This window comes from Panthera onca, chromosome B4 (assembly GCF_046562875.1).
Source record: "Panthera onca isolate mPanOnc1 chromosome B4, mPanOnc1 haplotype 2, whole genome shotgun sequence".
NCBI lineage: Eukaryota > Metazoa > Chordata > Mammalia > Carnivora > Felidae > Panthera > Panthera onca.
In genome coordinates, this window is record NC_138345.1 from 131,717,855 (window position 1) to 131,745,398 (window position 27,544).

Sequence of the window (27,544 nt, forward strand, 5' to 3'; positions counted from 1 at the left end):
GACGGAATCGTATGTTGAAACCTTTCTCGGGGTTCTGCAAAGAGCATTCCGAATGGTGGGTGCTCTGCCCCCGGACAAGCGTGAGGATCGGGGCTCTGGGCTCACATGTAAACGAAGTTCTCCGGCAGCCAGTGACCCGGCCCCCTCGGTGCACACACTCCTCCGGCACCGGCAGACTAGGCTCTTCCTCCACCTACAGCAGGGACTCCTGGATTGCTTTTTCTAAGGGGGGCTGCTCCGGGTCTCCCCCCACTACAAACTTTCAACTCCGAGTCCTGTTCTGCGTGATGTGGGCTTGCGGGTACGGTCTCTGACAGCCTTCATTTACTGAGCCCTTCCTCTGAGCCAGGCGCCGAGCTAGATATCTACAACGGAACGCCGTTCACCTACAACTGTCCTGTGAGAACAATCAGTGTCCCTGTTTTACAGATGGTATCCAAGCCTCACACAGGCTACGTGATGGACCTAATTCATGCAGAGAGAGAGACAGAGCTTTGGTCTGTCCGACTTCAAAAACAGTTCTCCTAACTGACATGCTCTGTAAGTGGTAACTGAGGTCCCAGAGGAGTCCTAGCCCACCTGCAAGTAATACTCCAAAGGGCATGGGTCACCTTTAGGTTTTTTGTTACGGCTACCATTTAAAAAAAAAAACAAAAAACAAAAAACTCAAAAAATATATATAAAAGTAAAGAAAATTGCATAATTAACACCATTTATCCATTAGACTAACTTCAGTAGTTACCAACAGGTTAATCTTGATTCATTTATTACTCCCTTTGCATTCCCCATTCCCACCCCAAATGGGTTATTTTATTTATTTTTATTATTTTTTAAAATGTTTATGTATTTTGAGAGAGAGAGAGAGAGAGAGAGAGCGCACGCATGTGCACGTGAGCTGGGGAGGGGCAGAGAGACAGAGAAAGCAAGAGAGAGAGAGAGAGAGAGAGAGAGAATCCCAAGCAGGCTCCATGCTGTCAGCACAGAGCCCAACACGGGGCTCGGTCTCACAACCGCGAGATCATGACCTGAGCCAACATCAAGAGTCAGTTTCTTAACTGACTGAGCCACCCAGACGGCCCCCAAATGGGTTATCTTGAAGCAAATCCCAGACACCGTGTAGTTGCATCCATCAACGCTTCATTATGGATCTCTTTCAGATGGGAGTCTTTTAAAAACTAAGGTAACTGCAAAGCCACTGTAGTATTTCAAGGGAAAGGAACACACCAGGAAAAGGAATTCCTTAATATGTTCCTTTAGAACATAGATACCAAAGAGTTCATAGACTCTAAATGTGCAGCTCAAGGAGTTTTTGTGTACTGAGCCCACCCACAACCAGCACCCAGGTCAAGAAACAGACCACTGCCTGCTCCCCAGAGGCCCCCACAACCATATCCTGCTCAGTCAGACCCTACTTCCCCAAGGGTAGCCCTGCCCTGATGTCTGACAGCACAGATGTGTTTTGAGGCCACCATTTTCCTCTGTAGACAAAATTTTTAGAATCACTTCATTAAATGCCTTCTCCAACAAAAAGTGGGTATATTTAGCAATGAGATTGCTCACACACAATTACAAAGCTTCTCCTGTCTTAAAATATCTACACTATAATTCACCTGATAAGGATGCCTTTATTAGACAAGGATGTCCTTATACATCGCTGAAATAAATACACTGTAGATGTAATGTTCAATAAATGTAGTATGAGCCCTAAATTATTTTCGCCTTGCTAATGCCACAGCTAGGTGTGACTCTTTCTGGTCAATGGAATGAAAAATGGAATGAAAAATGGAAGGTTTGCATGGGACTCACAGGAGGAATGCATTTCTTCGGACTTAGCTTCCTTTTTACTGGCTGGAACGTGGACCTGTTGGCTGGAGCTTGAGCAGCTATCTTAGACTATGAAGCTGAACCATGGGCGAAGGATTATGGAGAAATAAGGCAAAAGGGACTTGGGTCCCTGACACTGCGACCTGCCATATCTACTGGACTCCTTTTAAACAGCAGAAATAAATTTGTATCCTGTTTTAGCCACTATTTTGAGTTCTTTCGTCACTCGAAGCTAAGCCTTATTCTAAGCGGTCCAATTACCTACTGTGGGCTTGGCCCTGTAAACAGGCTTTATGTGCCTTATTTTACTTGATCGGTGCCACTCTCCAAAGTAGGAAATACTATCTTCATTTAACCAACAAAGAAACTGAATACATGTGACCGGCCCGACATCACAAGGCCAGCAAATAAAAACCCTTCCATCCCGACCCTAGCCGCTGTCATTCCAAGGATCCCACCTTCAAGGATTGTTGCAAGTATTGGGAGAGACAGACATGTATGTTCTAAACAGGACATAACACCTGGTGCGTAGAAGTGGCTGAAAATCTGTTGGGAAGATGAGTAAAGAAGAAACAAAGTATAGAAGAAACAAAGCATATGGAACTAAGGTAACGAAGGCAGAAGCAAGGAGAGTCCTGGAGAGCGTTTCCGGGTCCCCTCGCTTCCCCATCCTGACCCTCTCCTCCCTCACCTGCAACTCCCATCTCTCCCCCTTCACACAGGCTTGTATCTTCCACTTTACATTTAAATTTTTTTTTTCAACGTTTTTTATTTATTTTTGGGACAGAGAGAGACAGAGCATGAACGGGGGAGGGGCAGAGAGAGAGGGAGACACAGAATCGGAAACAGGCTCCAGGCTCCGAGGCGTCAGCCCAGAGCCTGACACGGGGCTCGAACTCACGGACCGTGAGATCGTGACCTGGCTGAAGTCGGAACCACTTTACATTTAAACAGCCCTGTTACTCACCATCCAACCTTGCCCTTTTTGGTACAGAATTTTGTTCCTTCTGCTTCTTAGTGGTCTCCTTCACCCCTGGGGGTCCACACCTTGCCCCTAAGGTCCCAGACTGTGGTGTCCGGCTTCAGCCCTGCTAAGACCACCCTCTACCTAATCACCAAACTTGTCTCAGCTCCAGGCTTCTCCAGCTGGCACGCCCACTGCTGATCACGGCTTCCCTTAACCCTTTCTTGCCTTGGCCTCATGGTTGGTGCATCTCGGCCTACAGGCTCTCCTTTCCTTCTGGCCACTCCTCCTCTGCCCCATATTTTGTCCTCCCCATATATGTGATGGCCCTCTAAGGTTCTGTCCTTGACCTCGACTTCTGTAAAATGGGGATAAATAACTGTGTCTATCACACACGCTATTTTACAGGCTGATTTTTTTTAACTATCTTTTTTTTTTTTTTTTTGAGAAAGAGAGACAGACAGACAATCTTAAGCAGACTCCATGCTTAGTGCTGAGCCTGACACGGGGCTTGATCCCATGACCCTGGGATCATGATCTGAGCTGAAATCAAGAGTCAGACGTTCAACTGACTGAGCCACCCAGGCACCCCACATCCTGATTTTTTTTTTTGTTTTGGTCTCAATAATATGTTGTGACCATCCTTCCTTATGAAATAAGAGCATTAAATTCACAGTGCCGTTTTTCCTGGCTGCAGATATGCACATATGACAGCTTGTTAACCAATCACCTTTTGGTGAACATTCAGGCTGAACTGCATTTTTGTGGTTCTGGTGTTTACCGGGTTTTTTGTGAGTGTGTGTGGATCATGTTTTGAAACTAACGCCACTATATCACTTGGTATCTGAAGTAGTTACCTATGTGCTCATAGTTGTCTTTCTCTCCTATTATGGCAGATACAGACAGCTGCCTAGCCAACAGCCATTCTCTCTTTCTCTCCCTTGCTCCCTGAATCCAGTGTTATTTTGGGTAATGAAGTGCCCAGCGGGTCCTGCTCTGGTCCAGTCATGGACATCTAATTTCTCTTTGCCAGATGTTTCCTAAGCTTCCTTTGTGGCCAGGATGTCCCTGTGAAAGAGTTACGGGAGCGGGCGAAGAAGACACGAGAGGGAGAGACACAAGGAGCGAAAGAAGGTGATCTCTTCTTTACAGAGAAGTGCCAGCTATTAAATGGGGAGGGGATGGTGGAGGCGGAAGATGGCCCTTTTGCAAACCCAAATATAAGAACTGATTCGGGCAAAGACCATCCAGGGATGCTAAAACCACTGGGCGAAGATGTGGGGAGAACCTATTCATCCAGTCTCAAGGAATCACGTCGCTTATTACAGACTAACGACACAAAAATGGAGTCTACGGTGGAGAGGCCTGGCAGAGACCACGGGTCTGGCTGACCTGACACCGAGTGTCCCCCGGTGTTGTGCAGTGTGTATTCACAACATTGTCTATGAGGTGTTCTTGGCAAAAAGATCTTATCTGAATCCTATCAAGCACCTAGGATAGCCCCGAAGTCCCATCTACAAGAAATATAGGATAGGGGCGCCTGGGTGGGTTAAGCATCTGACTTCAGCCTAGGTCACCATCTCGCCATTTCTGAGTTCGAGCCCCACGTCGGGCTCTGGGCTGACAGCTCAGAGCCTGGAGCCTGCTTCTGATTCTGTGTCTCCCTCTCTCTCTGCCCTTCCCCCACTCAGGCTCTCTCTCTCTCTCTCTCTCAAAAATAAAATAAACATGAAAAAAAATTTTTAAAGAAATATAGGATATATTGGAATAAATGATACCCTGAAGGAATAATCAGAGAAATCCAGAATGTGGCTTGAGTCTTTCAAAAAAATCTATGTCATAAGAAACTAGTAATGTAATAATTGATTCAGGGAATCATAACAAAGATGGAGGAAGAGCACCGGTATAGATTAAAAGACACCAAAGTGATATCACAAAAATTATAATTCCCAATCTTTGACTGGGAAGCAGTCAAAGTAGGACCAAAAAGGATATTCTGGGCACCACTGGGGAAATGAATTTGACCTAATTACTAGAGAGAGAAAGAAAATGTGGCAAAATGTGAAAAACTGGTGAACACAGTAAGGGCATACAATGTTCACTGCACTGTTCTTTTAACATTTCCGGAAGGTCTGAACATTTTCTAAATAAATTAAAAATATTGCAAATGGCTGGAGGCACAGGAAAATATCCATAATGCACTGCTAAGCAGGAAAAAAAAGTCTAAAAACTAGGTTGACAGATTGTTTAGATTGTAAACTAGATTGTTTAGAGATACACCTCTACGGACCCAGGAGAAAAGACTAGGTCTTTTTCTAGAAAAATGTTGGCCAGGTGCTTTTCCAGGTCTGTTTGTTTCTTCTCACTGAACATAAATGATGTTGTAGTTTAAGAAAAAAATAACTTTCAAGGCAAGATCCGGTCTCTGTTTTTCTGGGGTTTACATTCTAGCCACAAGAAAGCTGAATGTGCTTAAGAGAGTCCCAGGGCTAGGGGCACCTGGTGGCTCAGTCGGTTAAGCATCCGACTCTAGATTCCGGCTCAGGTCATAATCTCACAGTTCGTGGGATCCAGCCTTGCATTGGGCTCTGCACTGACAGCTCGCAGCCTGCTCCTGCTTGGGATTCTCTCTCTCTCCCTTTCTGCCCCACCTCCCCACTCCCTCTCTCTCTCTCTCTCTCTCAAAATAAATAAACTTAAAAAAAAGATAGTCCCAGGGCTAGGCCTCCAATTAAAACCGGCCACGAGTGACAACAGACAGGTGCTCAAACAATGCCCCTGCCCTAAAGCCCTTAAATACCTGAGGAAGTTTTCTTGTAGTGCCTTTAGGTATTCATGAAAATAACTCCATTCATTCCAGTGGAGCCAGTTCAGCTCGCGAAGGTTTTCCTTCCGCTTCTTCATGTTGATCAGGGTCAGTTCGATGACCTCGGCGTACGTCAGGATGGACTCAGTGCCTTCAGCCGTCAAGGAAACTGCCACACTGCCAGTTGGTATTATGGACTCTGAGCCTGATCAGCGGGATGGCCTCGTGCATGGCCGGGCCGGGAGGGCGGGGTGGTGAGAAGGCAGAGTGGGGAAAATGACCTGCTTCTGGACCAGACCACTGGAATCTGAGCAGGAAATGACTCCTGCTCTTTGACCATGGCCTACTTTGGAAGGCAAGAGGCTATCCTCCCCAATAAAGCCCTTCTCTCCTCCCGCTGGTGGAAAGGCTAGGAAATGCTTTCTTCACTTGATCTTAGCCAAAAGGCCGAGAAGCGATAGGAAATGCTTTCTTGGGACTGCCATCTAAAATTCCCACTCTGTATGGTGACAGATGGTAACTACACTTATTGTGGGAGGTGCTTCATAATGTATAGAATTGTCAAGTCACTGTGTTGCACACACGAAACCATTACAGTATTGTAAGCCAGCTACGCTTCAGCAAAAAATAAACACATAAATACAATTCTTACTCTATTGTCACAGTGGCCAAGAGGAAGGGATTCCAACTTTCCTTTCCTTTCCGTCCCAAGGGCTCATCCTCTATATCATGTGTGTACGTTGAAAAATCCTCTGTGCCTCCCCCACTTCTGTGCCTCCCCCTCCCTCTCTACCCCTTCTGGATCCATCAGCATCTCACAAGTTTGGGATCTCAAGTCAAGATAAGTCATTGTCTACGTCTCCATTTTCTCCTCTGTAAAATAGGGATAATCATTCCTACCTTAGATGATGTTAATAATAATTACGATAGTTATTACCTATTTAGAGCCAGCCATCTACCACAGAATCCTGGTCACAACTCTATTGGTTTGGTATGATTATCCCTATTTGAGGAAGGAGCTGATCAAGACACTGAGCTCAGAGGTTAAACTGTGCACACGAGACCTTAAGGCCGGCGGCTTGCTGAGTTGGGACTCAAATCTGGGGCTATGTGTCCCCAGCCCAGGCTCCTTCCGCTGCATTCCACTGTCTACTGAGCAAAGAGGTGATACATGGGAAAGTGTTCTATGAATAATAAAGTGCTATGAAATGTGAGCTATTATTCTCTGCCTATAGGCATATAAATACATTTGGGGATATGAGCTCTACCGGGCAAGTGCTGCCCAGTCCATTCTGGAAGCTCTTCCTGCTGGGAAACGGTGTATTGACAGGTAACATTCAAGCACTTGTTACCTGCCAGGCACTACGGTAAGCCTTTAGGGCTGTTGTGCCTGTATTCTGCATAACAGCCCTAGAAGGCAGGTGTTGTTATCCTATTTTATAGATGGAAAAAAAAAAACAAACAAACAAACAAACAAACAAAAAAAAACGAGGCTGAGAGAGAAGCTGAGACTTGTCTAAGGTCACTCAGCTGGTCAACAGTTGGGTTGTTATCTTGAGTCCAGGTTTATCGGATTCCCTGTTCTGACCCCCTATGGCAAACTGCTTGCTAGGACTCAGGACACCAACATGTCACATCTGTTTTCTTAAGATCTGAGCCGGTTCCCCAATCTTTAAGATAAATGCCAACAGGGCCGGGGATTTGCTGATGAGCCTGGAGGAGGGGTGTGTGTGTGAGGAGGAGGTTAGAACAAACCCATACCTGGACCCAAAATCCTGATTGATACACACTCTAGGGTCAGTGAGCCTCTGGGAGGTATTACTGAGCTCCAAAATATGTTTGAACACCTAGTTAGCATTCACCCTGGTAGACAGGAAGAGATTTTGCACACAGGGAAATTTAACTTGCCCAGGATCCTACACGGCTAGCTCATGAGGCAGATTTGGAACTAAAACGACCCTTAGGCTCCTATCAATGGCTACCCTTGACGGGCACCTACTATGCGCCAAGCACTGTGCTCAGGGCTGGGTACCTCTCCACACCCTTGCTTCTGGGAGAAGCAGGGGTCTGGCATAACGTGAGCCCTGCCCACTGGAGGAAAGGATATGGGATGCTCTTGGTTTTTTCCCTTCTGACTATCAACACGTCTTTGCCGTGCTGCTGCAGACTGGCGTGGTTCTGGAGGAAGTGCACAATCAGAGGGCTCTTCCCGTAAATGTTGAAGAAGTTCAAAGTCAGCTCGGGGCTTTTGCAGGCTGGGTAAGACTGAATAGGAAAGAGAGAGGGAAAAATAAGATATTGTCATTTTTACAGCCTGTATTAAGAAATGTAAAGGTACTCATCCTATTCTTTGTCCAGTAACTCCAGTTTTAGGATGCCATCCTAAAGAAATTACACCAATTAAAGAAAAAAAAAAGATTTAAGTACTAAATCAGATAGATATTTACAACGGCAAAAGATCAGAATAAACTGAGTGTTCAAGAAGATGTTGGTGTCTCTACCCCAAGAAATAGTTATGCCACTATTAAAATGTTTATGAAGAGTCAATACTAAGGAACTGTTTCATATCTGATAGAAGATTAAAAAATCAAGATGCACCGGGGCGCCTGGGTGGCTTAGTTGGTTAAGCGTCCGACTTCAGCTCAGGTCATGATCTCGCGGTTCATGAGTTTGAGCCCCACATCAGGCTCTGTGCTGACAGCGCAGAGCCTGGAGCCTGCTTCGGATTCTGTGCCTCCCTCTCTCCCTGCTCTTCCCCCTCTTGTGCTCTGTCTCTCTCTCTCAAAAAATAAATAAACATTTAAAAAAATAAAAAAAATAAAAAAAACCAAGATGCAGGGTGCCTGGGTGGCTCAGTTAGCTGAGCATCTGACTCTCGATTTAGGCTCAGGTCATGATCTCAGGGTCGTGGGATTGAGCCCCGTGTCAGGCTCCACACTCAGTGCGGAGATTCTCTGCCCCTCTACTCTGCTTACGTGCTGTCTCTAAAATAAAATTTTAAAAAATCAAGAGGCAAAATTGGGTAGATGGTATTATGTATTTTCTTTTTTTTTTTTTTTAATGTCTATTTATTTATTTTAAAGAGTGCAAGTTGGGGAGAGGGGCGGAGGGAGAGAGAGAGACTCTCCAGCAGGTTCCATGCTCAGCACAGAGCCCGACACAGGACTTGAGCCCATGATGGTGGGATCATGATCTGAGCTGAAATCAAGAGTTGGACACTTAACCAACTGAGCCACCCAGGTGCCCCTGTATCTTTTCTATGAAATAAATCAGTTAAAAAAAAAAAAGATAGACAGGAGACTGGAAGCATAGTTACCAAAATGGTAACGATTCATTCGGCAAATATTTATTGGGTCCCTACCACGCGTATACACTGTTTTAGGTGCTGGGGATTCAGCCGAGAAGACAAATTCTAATGGAGCTTGCATTACAGTTGAGACAAAGACAATCAACAAACCAACAAATAAAAGAATAACATGACATTATGGAATAATAAGTGCCTCAGATAAGGATCAAGCAGGCGGGGCGCTTGGCATGTGACTCTTGACCCCGGATCTCAGGGTTGTGGGTTCGAGGCCACACTGAGTATAGGGATTACTTAAAATCTTTAAAAAAAAAAAAAAAAGAAAAGAAAAAGAAAAAAAAAAAGAAGTGGGGCAAAGGGTGGAGGGTGGTGGGAAGGGAGACGGGGGAGGAGAGGGATCTTTTCCATGAAGTGGTCTGTGAAAAGGTAAGGAACCACAATCTTTTGTAAGTGTGATAGAAGCCACCAGAAGGTTTGAGCTGGGGCTCAACGTAATCGGACTAATTTTTCTGCAGATCCCTAGGAGTGCAATGCAGAGAAACTCCTGCAGTGGGTGAGAGGGGATGTGAGGAGTGGTTAAGAGGTCTCTGCAGTGGTTGGGGGGTGTTGGGTTAAAGAAGCAATACATTTTATTTAAAGAAGGAGTTATATGGGGCGCCTGGGTGGCTCAGTCGGTTAAGCGTCCGACTTCAGCTCAGGTCACGATCTCGCGGTCTGTGATGAGTTCGGGCCCCGCGTCGGGCTCTGGGCTGATGGCTCGGAGCCTGGAGCCTGCTTCCGATTCTGTGTCTCCCTCTCTCTCTGACCCTCACCCGTTCATGCTCTGTCTCTCTCTGTCTCAAAAATAAACGTTAAAAAAAAAATTTAAAGAAGGAGTTATAATTTAACTAAAAAACTCTGCCTCCTGCATAAGGGCTGTGACAACACCTGAGTGCACTCTTTCTCTAAGCCTTTTTGGATTTGAATTGCTTCCTGAGATGTTTCTTCTGTCTATAACAGTCTCTGAACCTCGTCATTCGACATCTTGGGCCAGAAAGCTGATGGTGGTGGGAGCTGTCCCATGCATAGTAGGAAGCTGGGCGGCATCCCTGGTTTCTAGATGCCAGTAGGATGCCATCTCCTCCTTTACTCCCAGCTGTGACAACTGGAAATGTCTCCAGGCAGGGGCCAAGTCTCCCAGGGGGCAAACTTGCCCCTCCCCAGCCCCTATGGAGAATCACTGTTCAACAGCAAGATCCCACTGGGATCACAGAAACTTGGGGCTAGTAAGGAAGCTGCACATCACTTAGCCCAAGACTCCTAAACCCTACGGCCTACGAGGGGGCAAGTCTGTGTTCACTGGTCTCCAGTGAAATGAGGGCAAGAAGGAAAAAAATATTGTCGTAAATCTGACTTAAAGTGAGTGTATTCACTTTAAGGACGTTCTTTTATTCTGAGATTGCCTTTTCCGCTTTTTTGTATTAATAACCTTCCTTCTATGAAATGATGGTGATGGCAGATAAGTGGTCATTTTGCTTTAGTGAACTTATTTGGTGAAAAACAAATTGTTTCCCACAGTCTAGAAGATTCCAAAGTGGACCCAGGGTCCACTAATCTCGTTCCCCATTTATCCTAAACTTGTTCTTTTGTCTGCCCAGAATCCACCCTCCTTTCCTGACAGCCCCCGATTCTTGCACTGGAGGGAGTTCACCTGCCCTCCACTGCCTTCAGGCTTGTGGGGACTTTAAGCCAAAAGTCTTGCTCCCCCAGGGCACCTGGGTGGCTCAGTGGGTGAAGCATATGACCGGCTCAGGTCATGATCGCTCAGTGCATGAGTTCGAGCCCCATTTCGGGCTCCGTGTTGACAGTGCAGAGCCTGGAGCCTGCTTCAAATTCTGTGTCTCCCTTTCTCTCTGCCCCTCCCCTGCTTGCTCTCTCTCTCTCTCTCTCTCTGTCTCTCAAAAATAAATAAACAATAAATAAACATTAAAAAATTGTTTTAAAAAATTCTTGCTCCCCTGTGAAGGCCACTAGCAGGGCCATCAAGGGGGTCTTCAGAGGTTTCACAGCTTCTTCCAGAGCCTGCCTCTCACCCACCCAGCTAGAACCAGGGCACGTGCAATAAGCTTGGTCAGTCAAAATTCCTGCTCCTGGGATTTTGAGTCTTGACTGGGGTAAACCGTAGACTGGAAACACATGGGGGCTCACCCGTTCCAGACATGTTACCTTGAAGAGATGGTTCAAGGGTTTGAAGGGCCATGATTCTTCTCCCAGTCCCTGGACTCACTTCAGACTTTCTAGCTACTCGATGTTCTTCTAGTCTTTGCTCACGGTGGCCAAGGCCGGATTTTGGCACTTATAAGCAAAGAATTCCAACGAATATACCTCCTTTTGATAATATTAGCAACAGGGAATGGTCCATTTTTGCTTCCCTAACTCTGGAAACAAGGAACATATTACCCTCAGAAGCATCCAGTTCCACGGTTGGTAAGGACCTGATTTCTCCTCGCAGGGAGGAGGCAGGGGAGGGGCCTTGGGTACCCAGACCTGGGGACGGGAGTGCGAAGGGCTGGTCCTAGCCACAGCACCAGGCAAAGGCGGGCCAGTGTGCAAGAGGAGAGAGGTTCCGAGACGTCACATCCAAGGGGCAGGGAGAAAGCAGAGTAGGGGCTAGGGTGAAGGGTTGGCATCAGAGACCTGGCAAGAGGAATGAGTTTCAAGAGGTCTGAGAGTCAGAGCTGGAACAAGCCCTGCGGACGGTCTGCCGCAGAGCCAGGGGGTAAAGCTGGTTTAAAATGACAACTTGGACCCCGAGGAAGTTCTTTCTTACCCGAGATAAAAATCTGACTCTCTGTAATTCTAACCGATCTTCCTCCAGAACCACGTGTTATGGAATAGTCCTTAAAATATCTGAGGAGAGCCCTTGATCTTCTCTCATTGTTGCCTTCTCCAACCTAAACATCCTTAGTGTTCTTGATGACTCACGGACAGGGGTGCCTGGGTGGCTCAGTTGGGTAAGCGTCTGACTTTGGCTTGGGTCACGATCTCACGGTTTCTGAGTTCAAGCCCCCCATCAGGCTCGCTGCTGTCAGCACAGAGCCTGCTTGGGATCCTCTGTTCCCCTCTCTCTGCTCCTCCCCCACTTGCACTCGTGCCTCTCTCTCTCTCTCTCTCTCTCTCTCTCTCTCTCTCAAAAAGAAAAGAGAGGAAAGTGGAGGGTGGGTCCAACTGGTGGGGCAACTAAAAGGTTTCTAAGAGCAACTCACTGTTCTTGGCCCCACTGTGATGAGGTCTCCCTTATTCTCACCTCTTTAAACTTAGTGATACCTTCTGTCTGCTCGACACACACACAGGCCTGTGTGGGTGATTTTTCGAAAATGAAGGGAAGAGGGGGGTTGCACATTTGGGCCCATGTGGTAGGTGCACAGCACATGCAGGACAGAAGAGGGGCTGGGTGCCAGTAAGCCCCCCAAGTTCACGGACATTTGGGGAAAGGACTGGGCTTCAAACAAATCCTGTAACTAATGCTTGAGCCGATCTTTGGCTAAATTCAAAGGAGCAGAGTGACCCCTGGTGACGTTCGGTCATGTGAGTAACGTTTTTGTATTGCGAATAGGTGATAATATAAAAATATTGGGGAAAAATTGGGAGAATATCTCATATAAGCGTAGAGTGATAAAGATCTTTCTTAATAAGAAATGAAATCAAGAAACCATAAAACAGAAGACCAATAAATATGGCTCTTAAAAAATTATAAGTTTCTCCCCCCAAATTACATTTTCTCACACAAGATACCATCATTAAAGTAAAAAGATTAAATACTAAACATTTTTGCCAAACATATGACAAAGAATTGAACTTCTACAAACGAATTATAAGCAAAAGACTAAGAACCTCAAAAGTTGTCCTATTTCTACTAAGAATAGAAAAAACAAAAACGGGGCAGCTGGGTAGCTCAGTCAGTTAAGCACATGACTTTGGTTCAGGTCATAATCTCACAGTTCATGGGTTTGAGCCCCACGTCGGGCTCTGTGTTGACAGCTCAGAGCCTGGAGCCTGCTTTGGATTCTGTGTCCCCCTCGCTTCTGCCCCTCCCCTGCTCACACTCTATCTCTCTCTCTCTTTCTCTCAAAAGTGAATAAATGTTAAAAAAAAATTGGGGGGCATCTGGGTGGCTCAGTCAGTTAAGCGTCCAACTCCTGGTTTCAGCTCAGGTCATGGTCTCACGTTTCGTGAGTTCGAGCTCTGCATTGGGTTCTATGGTGACAGTGCAGAGCCTGCTTGGGATTCCCTCTCTCTCCCTCTCTCTCTGTCCCTCCCCTGCTTGCTCTCTCTGTCTCTCTTGAAATGAATAAATAAACTTAAAAAAAATTTTAAACGTTAAAAAAACTTTTTTTTAAAGAAGTTAGACAGAGTTACCATATGACCCAACAATGCCACTCCTGGGTATATACCTGAGAGAATAGAAAAAATATGCACACACAAAAACTTGTATGTGAATGTTCATAGAAGCAGTGTTATTCGTAGCAACCCAAATGTCCATCTGCCAGTAGATGGATAAACACAGTGTGGTCTATTCATACATGGCATGTTATTCAGCCATAAAAAGAAATTAAGTACCGATCCACGGTACTGCAGGGATAAAGTTTGAAAGCATTATGCTAAGTGACAGAAATCAGTGATAGAAGGCCACCGATTGTATGATTCCATTTATACGAAATGTCCAGAACAGGGAAATCTGTACAGGCAGAAAAGTAGATTGGTGGCTGAAGAGACTGGGGGGACAGGGGACCGGGGAGGGACTGCTAATGAGTATGAAGCTTCTTTTTGGGGTGATAAAAGTGTTCTGGAATCAGATAGTGGTCATGATCACACGACTAAACTAAAGCCCACTAAATTGTACATTACAATGCTGAACTGTATGGTATATAAATTGTATCCTTTTGAAAATCTTGGTTCTACCACCTACTAGCCATTTGGCGTGAAGTGAAATACTTAATATTTCTGAGCCTAAAATGGGGATAATAAGTAAAAACTACTTTTCATAGGGTTGTGTGAAGATTAAATGAGTCAATACATATGACGTGTTTAGAACGATGTTTGGCATACAGTAAGCACTCAAAAAATGTTGGCCATTATGTGTTAGGTTGAAAAAGCAAAGTGCAAAATAGTGTATATTCTATTGTGGTTTGTATATATTAAAAAAAGGTTTGTATTCCTTGACATCCGCCCGATATTTCTGGAAGGGTATACGGGAAAATAGTGTTTGCCTCTGGGTCAGGGGCATAGGGTCTGGCGTGAAAGAGAAATTTACTTTTTATTACGTGCCCTGCAACGCTGTTTGATTTGACCATGGGCAAAGAACAGGCAGCAGGTTACATCCAAGCTGTGTCTCAAGTGGTAGAATCACACGTTGGCTCCTCGGTCAGGAGTGTCCCGCGGGCCCCCGTGAATAGCGTACTGAGCTAGCTCTCCTTTGGCACTTCCCTTCCCCTTGTCTCTGCCAGGCCGTTGGCTCTCAGCTGCTTCCCATTCCTGTTAAAATCTACCACCATCCACTCCACCCGCTTGGCCTCCCCTCCCCACCAAGCTGGGTCACAGAGTAGGACACGACTGTTCGTCACCCACCGCCAGCCCTGTCAGCAGGAAGGGCCGTCACCACTGCTGGACTTTATTTTCCCCGTTTTATGGAAGGAGGTCAGAAAAGTTGAGCCACCTGCTCAAGTAACACAGCTGAAAAGATTCACCACCAAGATCTGAACCCATGTCCGTCTGTCTTTTCCATCACGCCCTGCCCTACTTCTTAGAACGTCACCGCTAAATGCTGAGGGGCAACAGGCAGTGGTAAAGTATGGAGAAATGAAGGAGGCTCAAGAACTGAAGGCTGAAGGTGCCATTGATGTAAACTACTGTCCGCAGAGGTTTGTGGGGAAGAGCTAGGGGCGGGGAGGAGAAGAGGAGAGAAAACACATTAATCCAGGGACTTTCGAGTTCCGGGGACTTTGCTAGTGGCAAAGCTCGGTGATTAACAGCTCAGGCTCACAGTCTGACAGATCCGTGTGCAACTCTTGGCTTTAACACTCATCGGCTTGGCACAAAAACAGACACATAGACCAATGGAATAGAATAGAAACCCCAGAACTAGACTCACAAAAGTACGGCCAACTCATCTTTGACAAAGCAGGAAAGAACATCCAATGGAAAAAAGACAGTCTCTTTAACAAATGGTGCTGGGAGAACTGGACAGCAACATGCAGAAGGTTGAAACTAGACCACTTTCTCACACCATTCACAAAAATAAACTCAAAATGGATAAAGGACCTGAATGTGAGACAGGAAACCATCAAAACCTTAGAGGAGAAAGCAGGAAAAGACCTCTCTGATCTCAGCCATAGCAATCTCTTACTCGACACATCCCCAAAGGCAAGGGAATTAAAAGCAAAAGTGAATTACTGGGACCTTATGAAGATAAAAAGCTTCTGCACAGCAAAGGAAACAACCAACAAAACGAAAAGGCAACCAACGGAATGGGAAAAGATATTTGCAAATGACATATCGGACAAAGGGCTAGTATCCAAAATCTATAAAGAGCTCACCAAACTCCACACCCGAAAAACAAATAACCCAGTGAAGAAATGGGCAGAAAACATGAATAGACACTTCTCTAAAGAAGACATCCAGATGGCCAACAGGCACATGAAAACATGTTCAACGTCGCTCCTTATCAGGGAAATACAAATCAAAACCACACTCAGATATCACCTCACGCCAGGCAGAGTGGCCAAAATGAACAAATCAGGAGACTATAGATGCTGGAGAGGATGTGGAGAAACGGGAACCCTCTTGCACTGTTGGTGGGAACGCAAATTGGTGCAGCCGCTCTGGAAAACAGTGTGGAGGTTCCTCAAAAAATTAAAAATAGACCTACCCTATGACCCAGCAATAGCACTGCTAGGAATTTATCCAAGGGATACAGGAGTACTGATGCATAGGGGCCCTTGTACCCCAATGTTTATAGCAGCACTCTCAACAATAGCCAAATTATGGAAAGAGCCTAAATGTCCATCAACTGATGAATGGATAAAGAAATTGTGGTTTATATACACAATGGAATACTACGTGGCAATGAGAAAGAATGAAATATGGCCTTTTGTAGCAACGTGGATGGAAGTGGAGAGTGTGATGCTAAGTGAAATAAGCCATACAGAGAAAGACAGATACCATATGGTTTCACTCTTATGTGGATCCTGAGAAACATAACAGAAACCCATAGGGGAGGGGAAGGGAAAAAAAAAAAAAAGAGGTTAGAGTGGGAGAGAGCCAAAGCATAAGAGACTGTTAAAAACTGAGAACAAACTGAAGGTTGATGGGGGGTGAGAGGGAGGGCAGGGTGGGTGATGGGTATTGAGGAGGGCACCTTTTGGGATGAGCACTGGGTGTTGTATGGAAACCAATTTGACAATAAATTTCATATATTAAAAAAAAAAAAACACTCATCGGCTTTGTGAATTTAGACAATGCTCTGAGCATCACTTTCCTCACTAATAAACTGAAGAAGACTAGGAAGAGTTATCTCAGAGGACTGTGACAGTAAAATAAAATATACTGCGTGTACAGGTTTAGTTTAATGTCCGACATGTAGTAAATGTCCATTAGATGTTAAATATTACTACCTCAGGTGAACCTCATAAGAACGCCATGACCTAGGAATTACTGTCCCATTTTCTAGAGTAGGGCAATGAGGCTCAGTGCTCTCTTCCCATTACACCAAGGCTCCTGAATTTCAAGCAGGTAATTTAACCCCCTGGAGAAATCCAGATAAAATGCCCAGTTAATGGGTACCTGCCTCCACCAGGAATCACTCTTAGGAGATTTCCTGACTATATCACCCGCGTCTGTAAGAAATACCCCCATTCTGACCCTGACATCTTCACAGGGCTGGCTTTTCTCCCCAGATCTCCTAGCCCCTCTGAAATCATCTCTACTATTAAATTTCCAATCATGTGCTCACCTGCTTGGGAAGCATATTCTCATATTCTCTTGCTTCTGATATCCTCTTGACTTGTTTTGCAGCTTTCCTCAAGACCAGAGTCTGCCGGCGATTCTCTGTCAATATAACTTTGGCAAAAAAATAAATAAATAAAAGGATCATTGGAGCTTGCCAGCTGTGATAAGAAAGCATGTATGGCAGATTTCCGCTTCCTAATCGCATGAATTACCTGGGTGTATTCAGGTCATTGGGAAATAGTTCAGGTAAATTCATACAATCTCACTTGTACTTTAGCCAGATATATACCTGCGGCCACACATTTGTCCCTCTACTTATCTGTCCATCCATCCATCCATCCATCTATCCATCCAACAAACATCCACTGAGCATTTACTATGTGTTAGGTCCATGCACGGGGCTGGAAATAGACTATCTTCGAGCAACTCACAGCTTCGTGGGAAAAAAAAGACATGCAAATAACAAGTGTAACACCAACTCAGACGCCACGCATACGGTTCTCTACAAGTTACACCATGGCCAGAGAATAAGGAAGGAGAGGCCTGATGGCTTTAAAAATGCTAAGCAGTGGGGTGCCTAGCTGGCTCAGTCAGTAGAGCATGCAATGTCTTGATCTGGGGGGTTGTGAATTCAAGCCCCCCATTGGGTATAGAGCTAACTTTAAACAAACGAACAAACAAATAAAATAAAATGCTAGTAGGATCAGAAAGGGTGTTGAGAATAAAAGACCCAACTCTTGCACAAAATTATGGCTTTACTGTGGGAGAAGGTTGACACAGACCATCTTAAAGATGGGCAGAGAGAAACAACAGATCATCGATAAAGGGACAACAGAATGACTGCAGAGTTCTCGACAGTAACGACAGAAAGCAGAAGGCGATGGAATCAAATCATCAAAGCATTTAGGTAGACTTGTGGACCCATAGGAACTATCTTCAAGAACAAAGGTGAAATAGGGGTGCCTGCATGGCTTGGTCAGTTAAACGACTGACTCTTGGTTTTGGCCCAGGTCATGATTTCACGGGTTCGTGAGTTCCAGCATCAGGCTCTACGACGGCGTGGAGCCTGCTTGGGATTCTCTCTTCTCCCTCTCCTGCCCTCCCACACATGTGCTCTCTCTCTCTCAAAATAAATAAATAAACTAAAAAAAAAAAAAAAAAGAACAAAGATGAAATAAAGACATTCATAGAAAAATAAAAACTAAGGGAACTTACCAAAACGCTTGTGATAAAGGACCTGCTAAAAATTCTCTTTCTCATTCTCTCTCTCTAAATATCTATCTATCTGTCTACCTAATTTTTTTTTCCAGGAAAAATGATCCCAGAAAGATGGTCTGAGCATCAGGAAGCAGGCAGATAAACTGACAGTTTAAGACCAAACAAAAATTACCTGCTATAATAAGTGTAATATGTAATTTGTGAGGTTTTAAAATAGAACAGAACTAAAATCTCTAGACAAAATAGCATTTAAGTCTGGACAGAAGAGATTGGAGTTAAATTTGTCCAAGTCCTTGCTTTGCTCGGGAAAGGAAGTGGGTTAAGATATTATTTAACTTTACATAAAGCTAAGTATGCATGAGAAAATTTCAAATGCACACAATAAAGCAAGGTTTCTCAATCTTGGTGTTACAGACATTTTAGCCAGATGATTCCTTGTTGTGGGGGATGTCTTGTGCATCGTAGGATGCTTAGCAGTATCCCTGACCTCTACCCACTAGATGCCAGTGGCAATCTCTCCCCAAGACATTTATGGCCCCAAATGTCTCCAGACATTGCTAAATGTCCCTTGGCTGGGGTGGGGAGTGGTTAGCCCTGTTTGAGATTCACTGCAATAAAGAATAATCTGTAATGAAGAACAGAGACAGAATATATAGCATCCAAACAATTAGAATAAAATGGAGTAAGAAAAAAAGAACCAAAAGAATTCTATCAGGATTCCAGTTCTGGTTAAGATAAAGTAAGCAGTCCCTACTCCATCTCTTACTAAATGCAACTAAAAACGCTGGGCATAACGGATGGGGTAGCTTTCTGAGGAAAAGTAGACGCTGGCAGGTGACTTGGAGAAGGAAACCAGAACTCAAAATAAGAACCATATGGCAGTGAATTTCCTGGATTTATTTTCTTCCTCTTAAATGTCTCAGCTCAAAGGCAACATGAATCCCAGAGCTGAGCATCAGGGGAAGACAGAAAGAGATCTAACAGAAGCTCTCTGTTTGTGGTCATGATCTCCCCCCCCCCCACCCCAGAAGAGTGGGGGAAATCCTGGATTCTTTTCTCTCCCACACGTGCATCTCGGCAAGCCCTCTTCCAGAAGCTTGCAAACCTGTATGGTGGTGACAGCAGGAGAAGTGGCAGCTGGATAGGTATCTAAAACTCTGAGGGACGGGAGTCCTTCTCTGGACCATGGATTTGTGGTTCAGAAACTAGGAAGGGAATCTCTGTCACTTTTTTTTCTCCCTCTGTCTTCCCAGTTGGCCATGAAGGCAGACCCAGTCACAGGAAGTATGCAGAAGAGTGGAGAGACGGAAGTTCTAACTTTCTAGCAGAAGACCAGACAGGGGTGCCTTTGGAGCCAGTGTGGGAAAGAAGAGAGAGGTCAAGAAAGGAATCCCATAGGGGTACCTGAGTGGCTCATCGGGTAAGCTTAAGCGTCTGACTCTTGATTTTGGCTCAGGTCATGATCTCAGAGTTGGTGAGTTCAAGCCCAAGTCAACTCCATGTTGAGTGTGAGCCTGCTTGGGATTCTCTCTCTCCCTCCTTCTGTGCCTCTCCCCCACTCACTCGTGTGTGTGTGTGTGTGTGTGTGTGTGTGTGTGTGTGCACCCGCGCGCGCGCACTCTCTCTCTCCCTTCTCAAAATAAACTGAAAAAAATCTTTTTAATGTTTATTTGTTTTTGAGAGGGAGGGAGGGAGGGAGAGAGAGAGAGAGAGAGAGTGGGGAAGGGGCAGAGAGGGAGGGAGACACAGAATCTGAAGCAGGCTCCAGGCTCTGAGCTGTCAGCACAGAGCCCAAGGTGGGGCTCAAACCCACGATTCATGAGATCATGACCTGAGCCGAAGTCAGACACTTAACCAACTGAGCCACCCAGGCACCCCCAAAATAAACATCAAAAAAGCAGGGGAGCTGAAAGAAAAGAACTACCAACCCAGAATAACCAGAAAAAAAAAATCCTTCAAGAAAGAAGGTGAAATAGAGACATTCTCAGATGAAAGAAAACTAAGGGAATTCATTGCCGGCAGGCCTATTGGAAATGGATTACTGAAGGAAGGGTTTTTTTTTTTTTTTTTTTTTCCTCAGATAGAAGGAAAATGGTATGAGAAGAGAACCTGGAAATTCAAGAATAATGGAAAAACAATACGGGACGCCTGGCTGGCTCAGTCAGAAGAGCATGTGACTCTTGACCTTGGGGTTGTGAATTCAAGCCCCACGTTGGGTGTAGAGATTACTTAAAAATAAAATAAAATAAAATAGAAAAGAATGGAAAAGCAATAGAAATCATAAATATTTGGTTATGTACAGTAAATACGTGTTAAAAATAGTAAATATATAACGTAAATAGTATATAACGGTGGCTATACACAGTAAACATAGACTGTTTCTCCTCTTACATTCTTCAAAATATGTGGGATGATCACTTTGGAGTATAGCTTGGCAGTTTCTCAAACTGTTAATCATATGACCCAGCAGTTCTACCCCTATGTTTACATACACCCGAGAGAAATGAAAACATACGGCCACACAAAATCTTCTCTGTGGGTGTCCATACTGACATTCTTTATTTATTTTTTTAATTTTTTCAATGTCTATTTATTTTCGAGAGAGAGAGAGAGACAGAGTGTGACAGGACGAGGGGCAGAGAGAGAGGGAGACGCAGAATCCGAAGCAGGCTCTGGGCTCTGAGCTGTCAGCACAGAGCCCGATGCGGGGCTCGAACTCACGGACTGTGAGATCATGACCTGAGCTGAAGTTGGATGCTCAACCAGCTGAGCCACCCAGGTGCCCCCCAGCATTCTTTATGATAGCTGCAAAGTGGATAACCCGAACTGAATAAAAATTAAAAGACCATATCCAAAACATTTGTGAAATGCCTCTGTGTGCAGAGGGAAATCTATAGCATTAAATGTTCATGTTAGAAAAAAAGGTTTTCATTTTTATTCAGTTCAAAATATTTTCTTACAAAAAAAATTTTTTTAATGTTTATTTATTTTTGAGAGAGAGAGAGAGAGAGAGAGCAGGGGAGGGGCAGAGAGAGAGGGACACAGAATCTGACGCAGGCTCCAGGCTCTGAGCTGTCAGCAAAGAGCCCGATGCGGGGCTTGAACCCATGGACCACAAGATCATGATTTGAGCTAAAGTCGGATGCTTAACCGACTGAGCCACCCAGGCACCCCCAAAATATTTTCTAATTCCCTTTAGTACTTCCTCTTTGACTCACAGGTCTTCATGAATTTGAATGTGCAGTTGACCCTTGAACAATGTGGGTTGGAACTGTACAAGTCCACTTATATGCAGATCTTTTACAGGACAGTATATATACTTTAAATATATATATTTTCTCCACCTTATGATTTTCTTAATAGCATTGTCTTTTCTCTAGCCTACTTTATTATAAGAATACGGTATATAATACGTATAACATGCAAAACATGTGTTAATCAACTGTTTATGTTGTTGGTGAGACTTTAAGTTAGCAGTAGGCTATTAGCAGTTACATTTTGGGGGGAGTCAAAAGTTATACATGGATTTTTGACTGTGTGGCAAGATCATCGTCCCTAACCCCTGTGTCATTCAAGGGTCAACTGCATGCTTATATTGAGGTCTTATACTGAAGTCTCCTACAAATATATATTTTTTAATTTTTTAATGTTTCTTTATTTTGAGAGAGAGACAGAGCACGCACAGAGAAGGGGCAGAGTGAGATGCAGACACAGAAACCGAAGCAGGCTCCAGGCTCCAAGCTGTCAGCACAGAGCCCAACATGGGGCTTGAACTCACGAACCAAGAGATCATGACCTGAGACACTTAACCCACTGAGCCACCCAGGCGCCCCTCTCCTACAAATATTGACCTCTGTTTGGAACCTGGCTGTACCTCTCAATGAGTGGTTCCCAAGTTGTTCTTTTTTTTTTTTTTAATAACAGCTTGATTGAGATATAATTCACATACTAACATCTCTGAGCTTCCATTTCTCCGTAAAGAAAAAGGATTGCTTAATTTTTTGGAATAATGATCGCATGCGTGTAATTGCCCGCAATGATACTTAAGAATTCCTGTTCTGTGTTTTCTTAGGTTCTGTATTTGTCTATTTGGCATCCAGTAATTACAGGGCAACACTGATGGCCAGTGCTGTTCATGTCTCCCCTGTGACCCAGAGGCCATGCTCTGAACCATCGACTTCTCCAACTCCCCCACACCAAGGCAGTATTTCCCCCGCCCCTAAATCACCCCAAGGCCCGGTGCCAGACAACCAGAGACAGTGCCTACGTCCCAGAGCCCACCAGGAACTCAAACTAGATAATCCCAACCTGTTTACCTGTCATGCCTTGTCTTTCCCAGAGAAATCCCAGTAAAGGTGGTGGCCTGAGCCTTCCCCTTGCTCCATTCCGCCCCCTGGCCGACACCAGTGATCCCTCCCATGACCCTGTGCGTCTGGGTCTCTGTTCCTAGGACAACTGTGAGTAGCAGACTTTTCTTTCAGTGGCATTGGCCTCTCTGTGTGTCACTCAGTCTCCTTCAGAAATTAACACTTGGACACAAATCAATTCTTACCTCAACAAATGTTGAGTTTTGCGGGGGGAAGTGGATGGGAGCAGTAATCATGTCTTAGGTATTTTTCTTCCTTTGCAAACAACCTTTCTTCCCCACAAGTATCAGCGCTGTGCTGAACTCCTCATCATAAGAGTGGAACTTAATCAGTGTTTGTTGAACTGAAAAGATAATTATGTTCTCTCCTAAGATATCACTTGGTGTCAAGACCCAGGCTAGAACCACAAGTGTAGACCAGGGTGGCTAGAACCACAAGTGTAGACCAGGGTGGCACATTATGTCTGAACAAACCCAGGAAGCCAGGGCTTGTGAGATCATAACTAAGTCAAACACCTACATTTCCCTTTTAAGACAGCTTGTGTACCTTTTGTGGCATTCTGTGTTTGTGAGCCATCCCGTGATTTCTTCTTGGCCATAGGACCTTTCTCCATGGTTGAATTTATACAGGAAGACTTCAGGAGAGGAAAAAAGAAGAAGAAGAAGAAGATGAAATTGAGTAAAATTGGTTGGGAGAGGAATACTAACAGTCAACATGCAATTTCCCAGACATTTCTTCTCGTTCTTAGCGATGCATCACGTGGAGGGAGACCACTCAGCAGAGCCTGGGCACCCAGCCCTCTAACCAGGGCGCGTGGCCAAGAGGTGGCTGCAAATGCAGGTGCTGGGGGCTGAGCAGACCGGGATGCCAGTCCCAGCCCTGTCCCTCAGCAGCCGCTAAGCTTGGACAAGTCTCTGGATGTCTCGGTTGCCTTGGTTTCCTATTCGGTTCTTAGGAGGATTAAGTCAGCTAATGCATGCAAAGCAAAGTGCATGTGTGGCTGCTTATGGGAAGTGGACCGAGAGCACTGTGGCCATTGTTCACGCAATCACTTACCACACTCCCTCGGGGGACATTTCACTGAGCAACTACTACTGTGTCTATTACTAGGCAGACCCTGACACCTAGACCCTTGCCCAGAGGAGCTCCCAGTCCAGCAGGGGAGAGAATAGTAAATAGATAATTATGCAAAGGGGTGGGCAGATTCACATATTTCTTAGAGAAGTAACGTAAGTTAGGATTAGGTTTGTAGATCAGTGACTCAAAATAACAGTGGCTCAAACTAGGCAGAAATTTCCCCCCCCACGTAACAGTCTGAAGGTACGCAATCCAGGGTTTATATGGTATTTCTGCGGTGGTAAGTCCTTAGGGACTCTGACTTCTTCCAGAGTCCCTTCTTCATGGTTCCACCTTTCCTAAGATAGGACCCTTGTTCTTAGGGTCCAAGATGGCAGCAAGAGCTCCAGCCGTCACATTCACATTCCAGGCAGCAGAATGGAGAAAAGGAAACAGAGACAAAGGATTCATTCGCATGAGCTGTGTTTTAAGGAAGATTCCTAAAAACTGCCACGCGGCATACCCACTTCTATTTCCTTAACTGGATCTGAGTCACATGGGCTACATGTGAAATCTAGGGGGGGCTAGGAAACATTTTTATTCTGCCCATGTATGTGCACAGCTACATATCCAAGGTTCTTTTTCTACAGGGGAGGTGAATGACAGATAGTGGGGAACAATGACTAGTCTGCCACAGGCTGAACGAGCAGACTATACGCGGGAAGCCAGAGTGGGGAATGCTTGATCCTGCCTGGGGGAGAGCTGGAGGGCTTCCAAGGAGAGAAGATGCTTTTGTTCTGTCTTTAAGGATGAGTAGGAGTTTGGCAACGTTAAACAGATGGCCCACCAAGAGGCAGACGAGCAGTCCACCAGCCTCAACAACCACTTTGCTTTATATAAATACAATATTTGAATGGGAGGAACGCTGAGACGGCTTCCCATGTCCCATGCAGCTGGCTGTCCGACAGCCACTGAGTTTTATAGGGTCGAAGCGGTTCCTGGGGTGTGTGAGACAGAAAACACTCCCGGGCTCGATGAAGCATCACGTGCCTTGTTAACAGGCCTCAGGGAGATCATGTTATACACTCGAGGAGATTGTCCTGGGTTTGTCTGTTGTTGGAAGGGCGGTGGGGCGATGCGAAAAGAGCTCGGATGCCAGCCGAGGTCAGCTGTGTGGCCCAGGGGAAGCTGTTCACCTGTGAGTCTACTGCTTCCCCTGTCAAATAAAGGTAATACGACATCCTTGCAAGGATGTCGTAAGGGCCTAGAGAGGACACTTCCCCACGCACTCTGTCAGGTTGTGACCAGCAGCCATGCCCAAGCTATGAGGCAAGGCGACTATCATGCAGGTGGGGCGTAGGCCAAGATTGCCCTGGGGCTCCCTCCCCAGCACGGCCCAGAGGAGACGGAACCGTTCTGTCCCACGTGGTCACCCTGCTACTCAGACGGCTCGCGCTGAGGGCTCAGCTGTGATGGGACAGGGCAGCCCCGGAGCCTCTTTTTGAGCCAAGGTGAGATTCGATCTGGGGCTGCCCAGAAATGTCCAGGAGGGCAGTGGGCTTTAGAGCTGGTATTAGCAGGCACGGGCACGAGCTGGAGGAGTTGGAATCATTACTGTTATTGACCCTTACCGTACCCATGCCCTGGAGCTTGGGAAAACTCCGGATAAAATGAGTAGACACTCTGACCAAACCTGACCGGCCTGGGGCCTCCTCTGTCAGGTGTGACGCCCATTGTGAGATAAGAACCCAGAGGCTCAGATTTGCTCAGAGTTGCACAACTGAGACATGGCATCACCTTAGAGGGGACTTTAGGTCTGCTGCACCAAGCTAGCCTATGACTCCGTGGGGGTCATTCACTCCTAACTCCCATACTTTGTCACAGATACAGACAACTTGGGTAGGACTTGATCTTTAACTCAGACCTCTCCTCCAAAGTCTAGCCTTGCAGACTGACCTACCTGGGTGACGTCTGCCTTCACACTTCTCATAGGCTTCCTCAAGGTAACAAGTTCAAAACTGAGCTCTTGGTAGCTTTCCCCTGCCCCAAACGCTATGCTCTCCCGCTCAGTAAATGGCTCCATTCAGATGCTTCAGCCACACACCGGAAAGCATTTTTGGCTCCTTCCTTTTTTCCCTACCCTTCCTCCCCACTCCCAAGGCCATTCTGTGAGCACAGCTTGAAAGATCTGACTCCAAAACACACTTCAGGTCTCTGCTTCTCCTCATCTGCCGTCACAGTCTCTTCCCGAGACAACTACAAAGCCTCCTAACTGGTCCTCTGTCCCCTTGTGTTACATTCTCCATATTCAGAAGACAGTGTGATCTTATAAAAAGAAAAGTCGGATGGTGTCTTTCCCTTATTTTAATGGATTCCAGTAGCACTTACATTATATCCATACTCCTTGCTATGACTCTCCCAACTGTCCAGACCGCTGCTTCCCTCGCCTTGACTCCTGCCCCTCTTTCCTACGGTTCCGTCGCCTCTGGGGTTGCCTGGTGGGGAGGGCCCCCAGGCAATCTTAGCTTATGCCCCACCTGCACTGGGTGACAATATCACTGGCCTTCTCTCTGTTCCTTGGATAGCTCAAGCTCTTTGTGTGTGTGTGTGTGTGTGTGTGGCCTCAGGGCCTTTGCACACGTTTCCTTTTTCTGGAAGGTTCTTCCATTAACTCTCTTTTTTTAATGTTTCTATTTATTTTTGAGACAGAGAGAGACAGAGCATGAGCAGGGGAGGGGCAGAGAGAGGGGGAGACACAGAATCTGAAGCGGGCTCTAGGCTCTGAGCTGTAAGCACAGAGCCCGATGCGGGGCTCGAACTCACGGACTGTGAGATCACGACCTGAGCCGAAGTCGGACACTCAACCGACTGAGCCACCCAGGCGCCCCTCTTCCATTAACTTTTAATGGCTGACTCCTCATCCTTTGGTTCTCAGCTTAAATGGCTCCTTCTGGGGGTGTTATCTGTCACATGTGTGCCCTTCCTTCTCCATATACGCAAGACTCATGCCCCAAGGTGAAAGACGTAAGGTACTCCCCCAGCTTCTTTTGGGCTGTGAAGCAGACATTTCACCAAAGTTCTACCCTTTAGATGCACCACACCTGCCTTCAGGGTATGAATGACCAACATGATGAAGCAGTGCCCTGCAGAGTCCAAGCAGACTCCAGTTTGGGGAAGTCTGTTGACAGGAAAGCAGAGCAGAGCTTTGAGCATCTGGTCCCAGGAACACTGACTGGGGCACAGCAGTGTACCTTTGTGGGGGTGGAGGGGGCGGCGGCGGGGGCGGGGAATGGTTTGGGCTTCATTCTTGGTGGCTTGGCCTTTGAAACCAACATGCTGGCCCTTCCTGGGGGCGGTGCATCACCGTTTCCCTTGAACACATTTCTTCCTGAAGGAGACTACTGTTTGCAGGTAAGAAGATGATGATTCTTCCTTACAAAGATCTTCTTTAACTGTCTTCTCTAATTTTTTTTAAATTTATTTATTTTTTTTAGCATTTATTTATTTTTGAGTGGCAGAGACAGAGAGAGAGCGCGAGCACAAGTGGGGGAGGGGTGGAGAGAGAACGAGTCACAGAATCAGACGCAGGCTCCAGGCTCTGAGCTGTCAGCACAGAGCCCGATGCGGGGCTCGAGCCCACGAACCGTGAGATCATGACCTGAGCCAAAGTCAGACGCTCAACCGACTGAGCCACTCAGGCACCCTGGAGTTTATGTTCTAATAGAGGGAGACAGATACTAAACACTACATAAATCCCCCAGGAAAAAGAGCAGCCTGTGATAAGCACTGTGCAGGGAATTCAATTAGCCACGTGATGATAGAGCGTCCCTGGGCAGTCAGGACCGGCCTCACTAGGGCAATGTCAATGAAACTGGAATCTGAATGTCAAGAAGGAGCCAGCCCTTCCTTAGAACTCTGAGGAAAGCACGTTCCAGGCGAAGGGGACAGTTAGTGCAAAGGCTCAGCTGGACACAGGCCTGGAGGGTCCAAGGGCAGAAGGAAGTCCGGTGGGCTGACTG

General features: G+C 45.9%; 1 protein-coding gene across 5 annotated transcripts in view; it reads right to left on the reverse strand.

The window, feature by feature from the left end:
- The window catches only part of FAM227A (family with sequence similarity 227 member A), a 73,721-nt gene that overhangs the window by 15,399 nt on the left and 30,778 nt on the right, over positions 1–27,544 (reverse strand). For all 5 annotated transcript variants that reach the window (XR_014137984.1, XM_081796267.1, XM_081796266.1 and 2 more), the window contains 4 exons: positions 23,016–23,103; positions 16,889–16,983; positions 7,702–7,859; positions 5,589–5,741 (listed from right to left, as the gene is read on the reverse strand). Coding sequence is in view for 4 of the 5 variants with exons in the window: in XM_081796267.1 (XP_081652393.1) it covers positions 5,589–5,741; positions 7,702–7,859; positions 16,889–16,983; positions 23,016–23,103 (494 nt within the window). In the remaining variant the exon portion in view is untranslated. The remainder of the gene's footprint in view (positions 1–5,588; positions 5,742–7,701; positions 7,860–16,888; positions 16,984–23,015; positions 23,104–27,544) is intronic.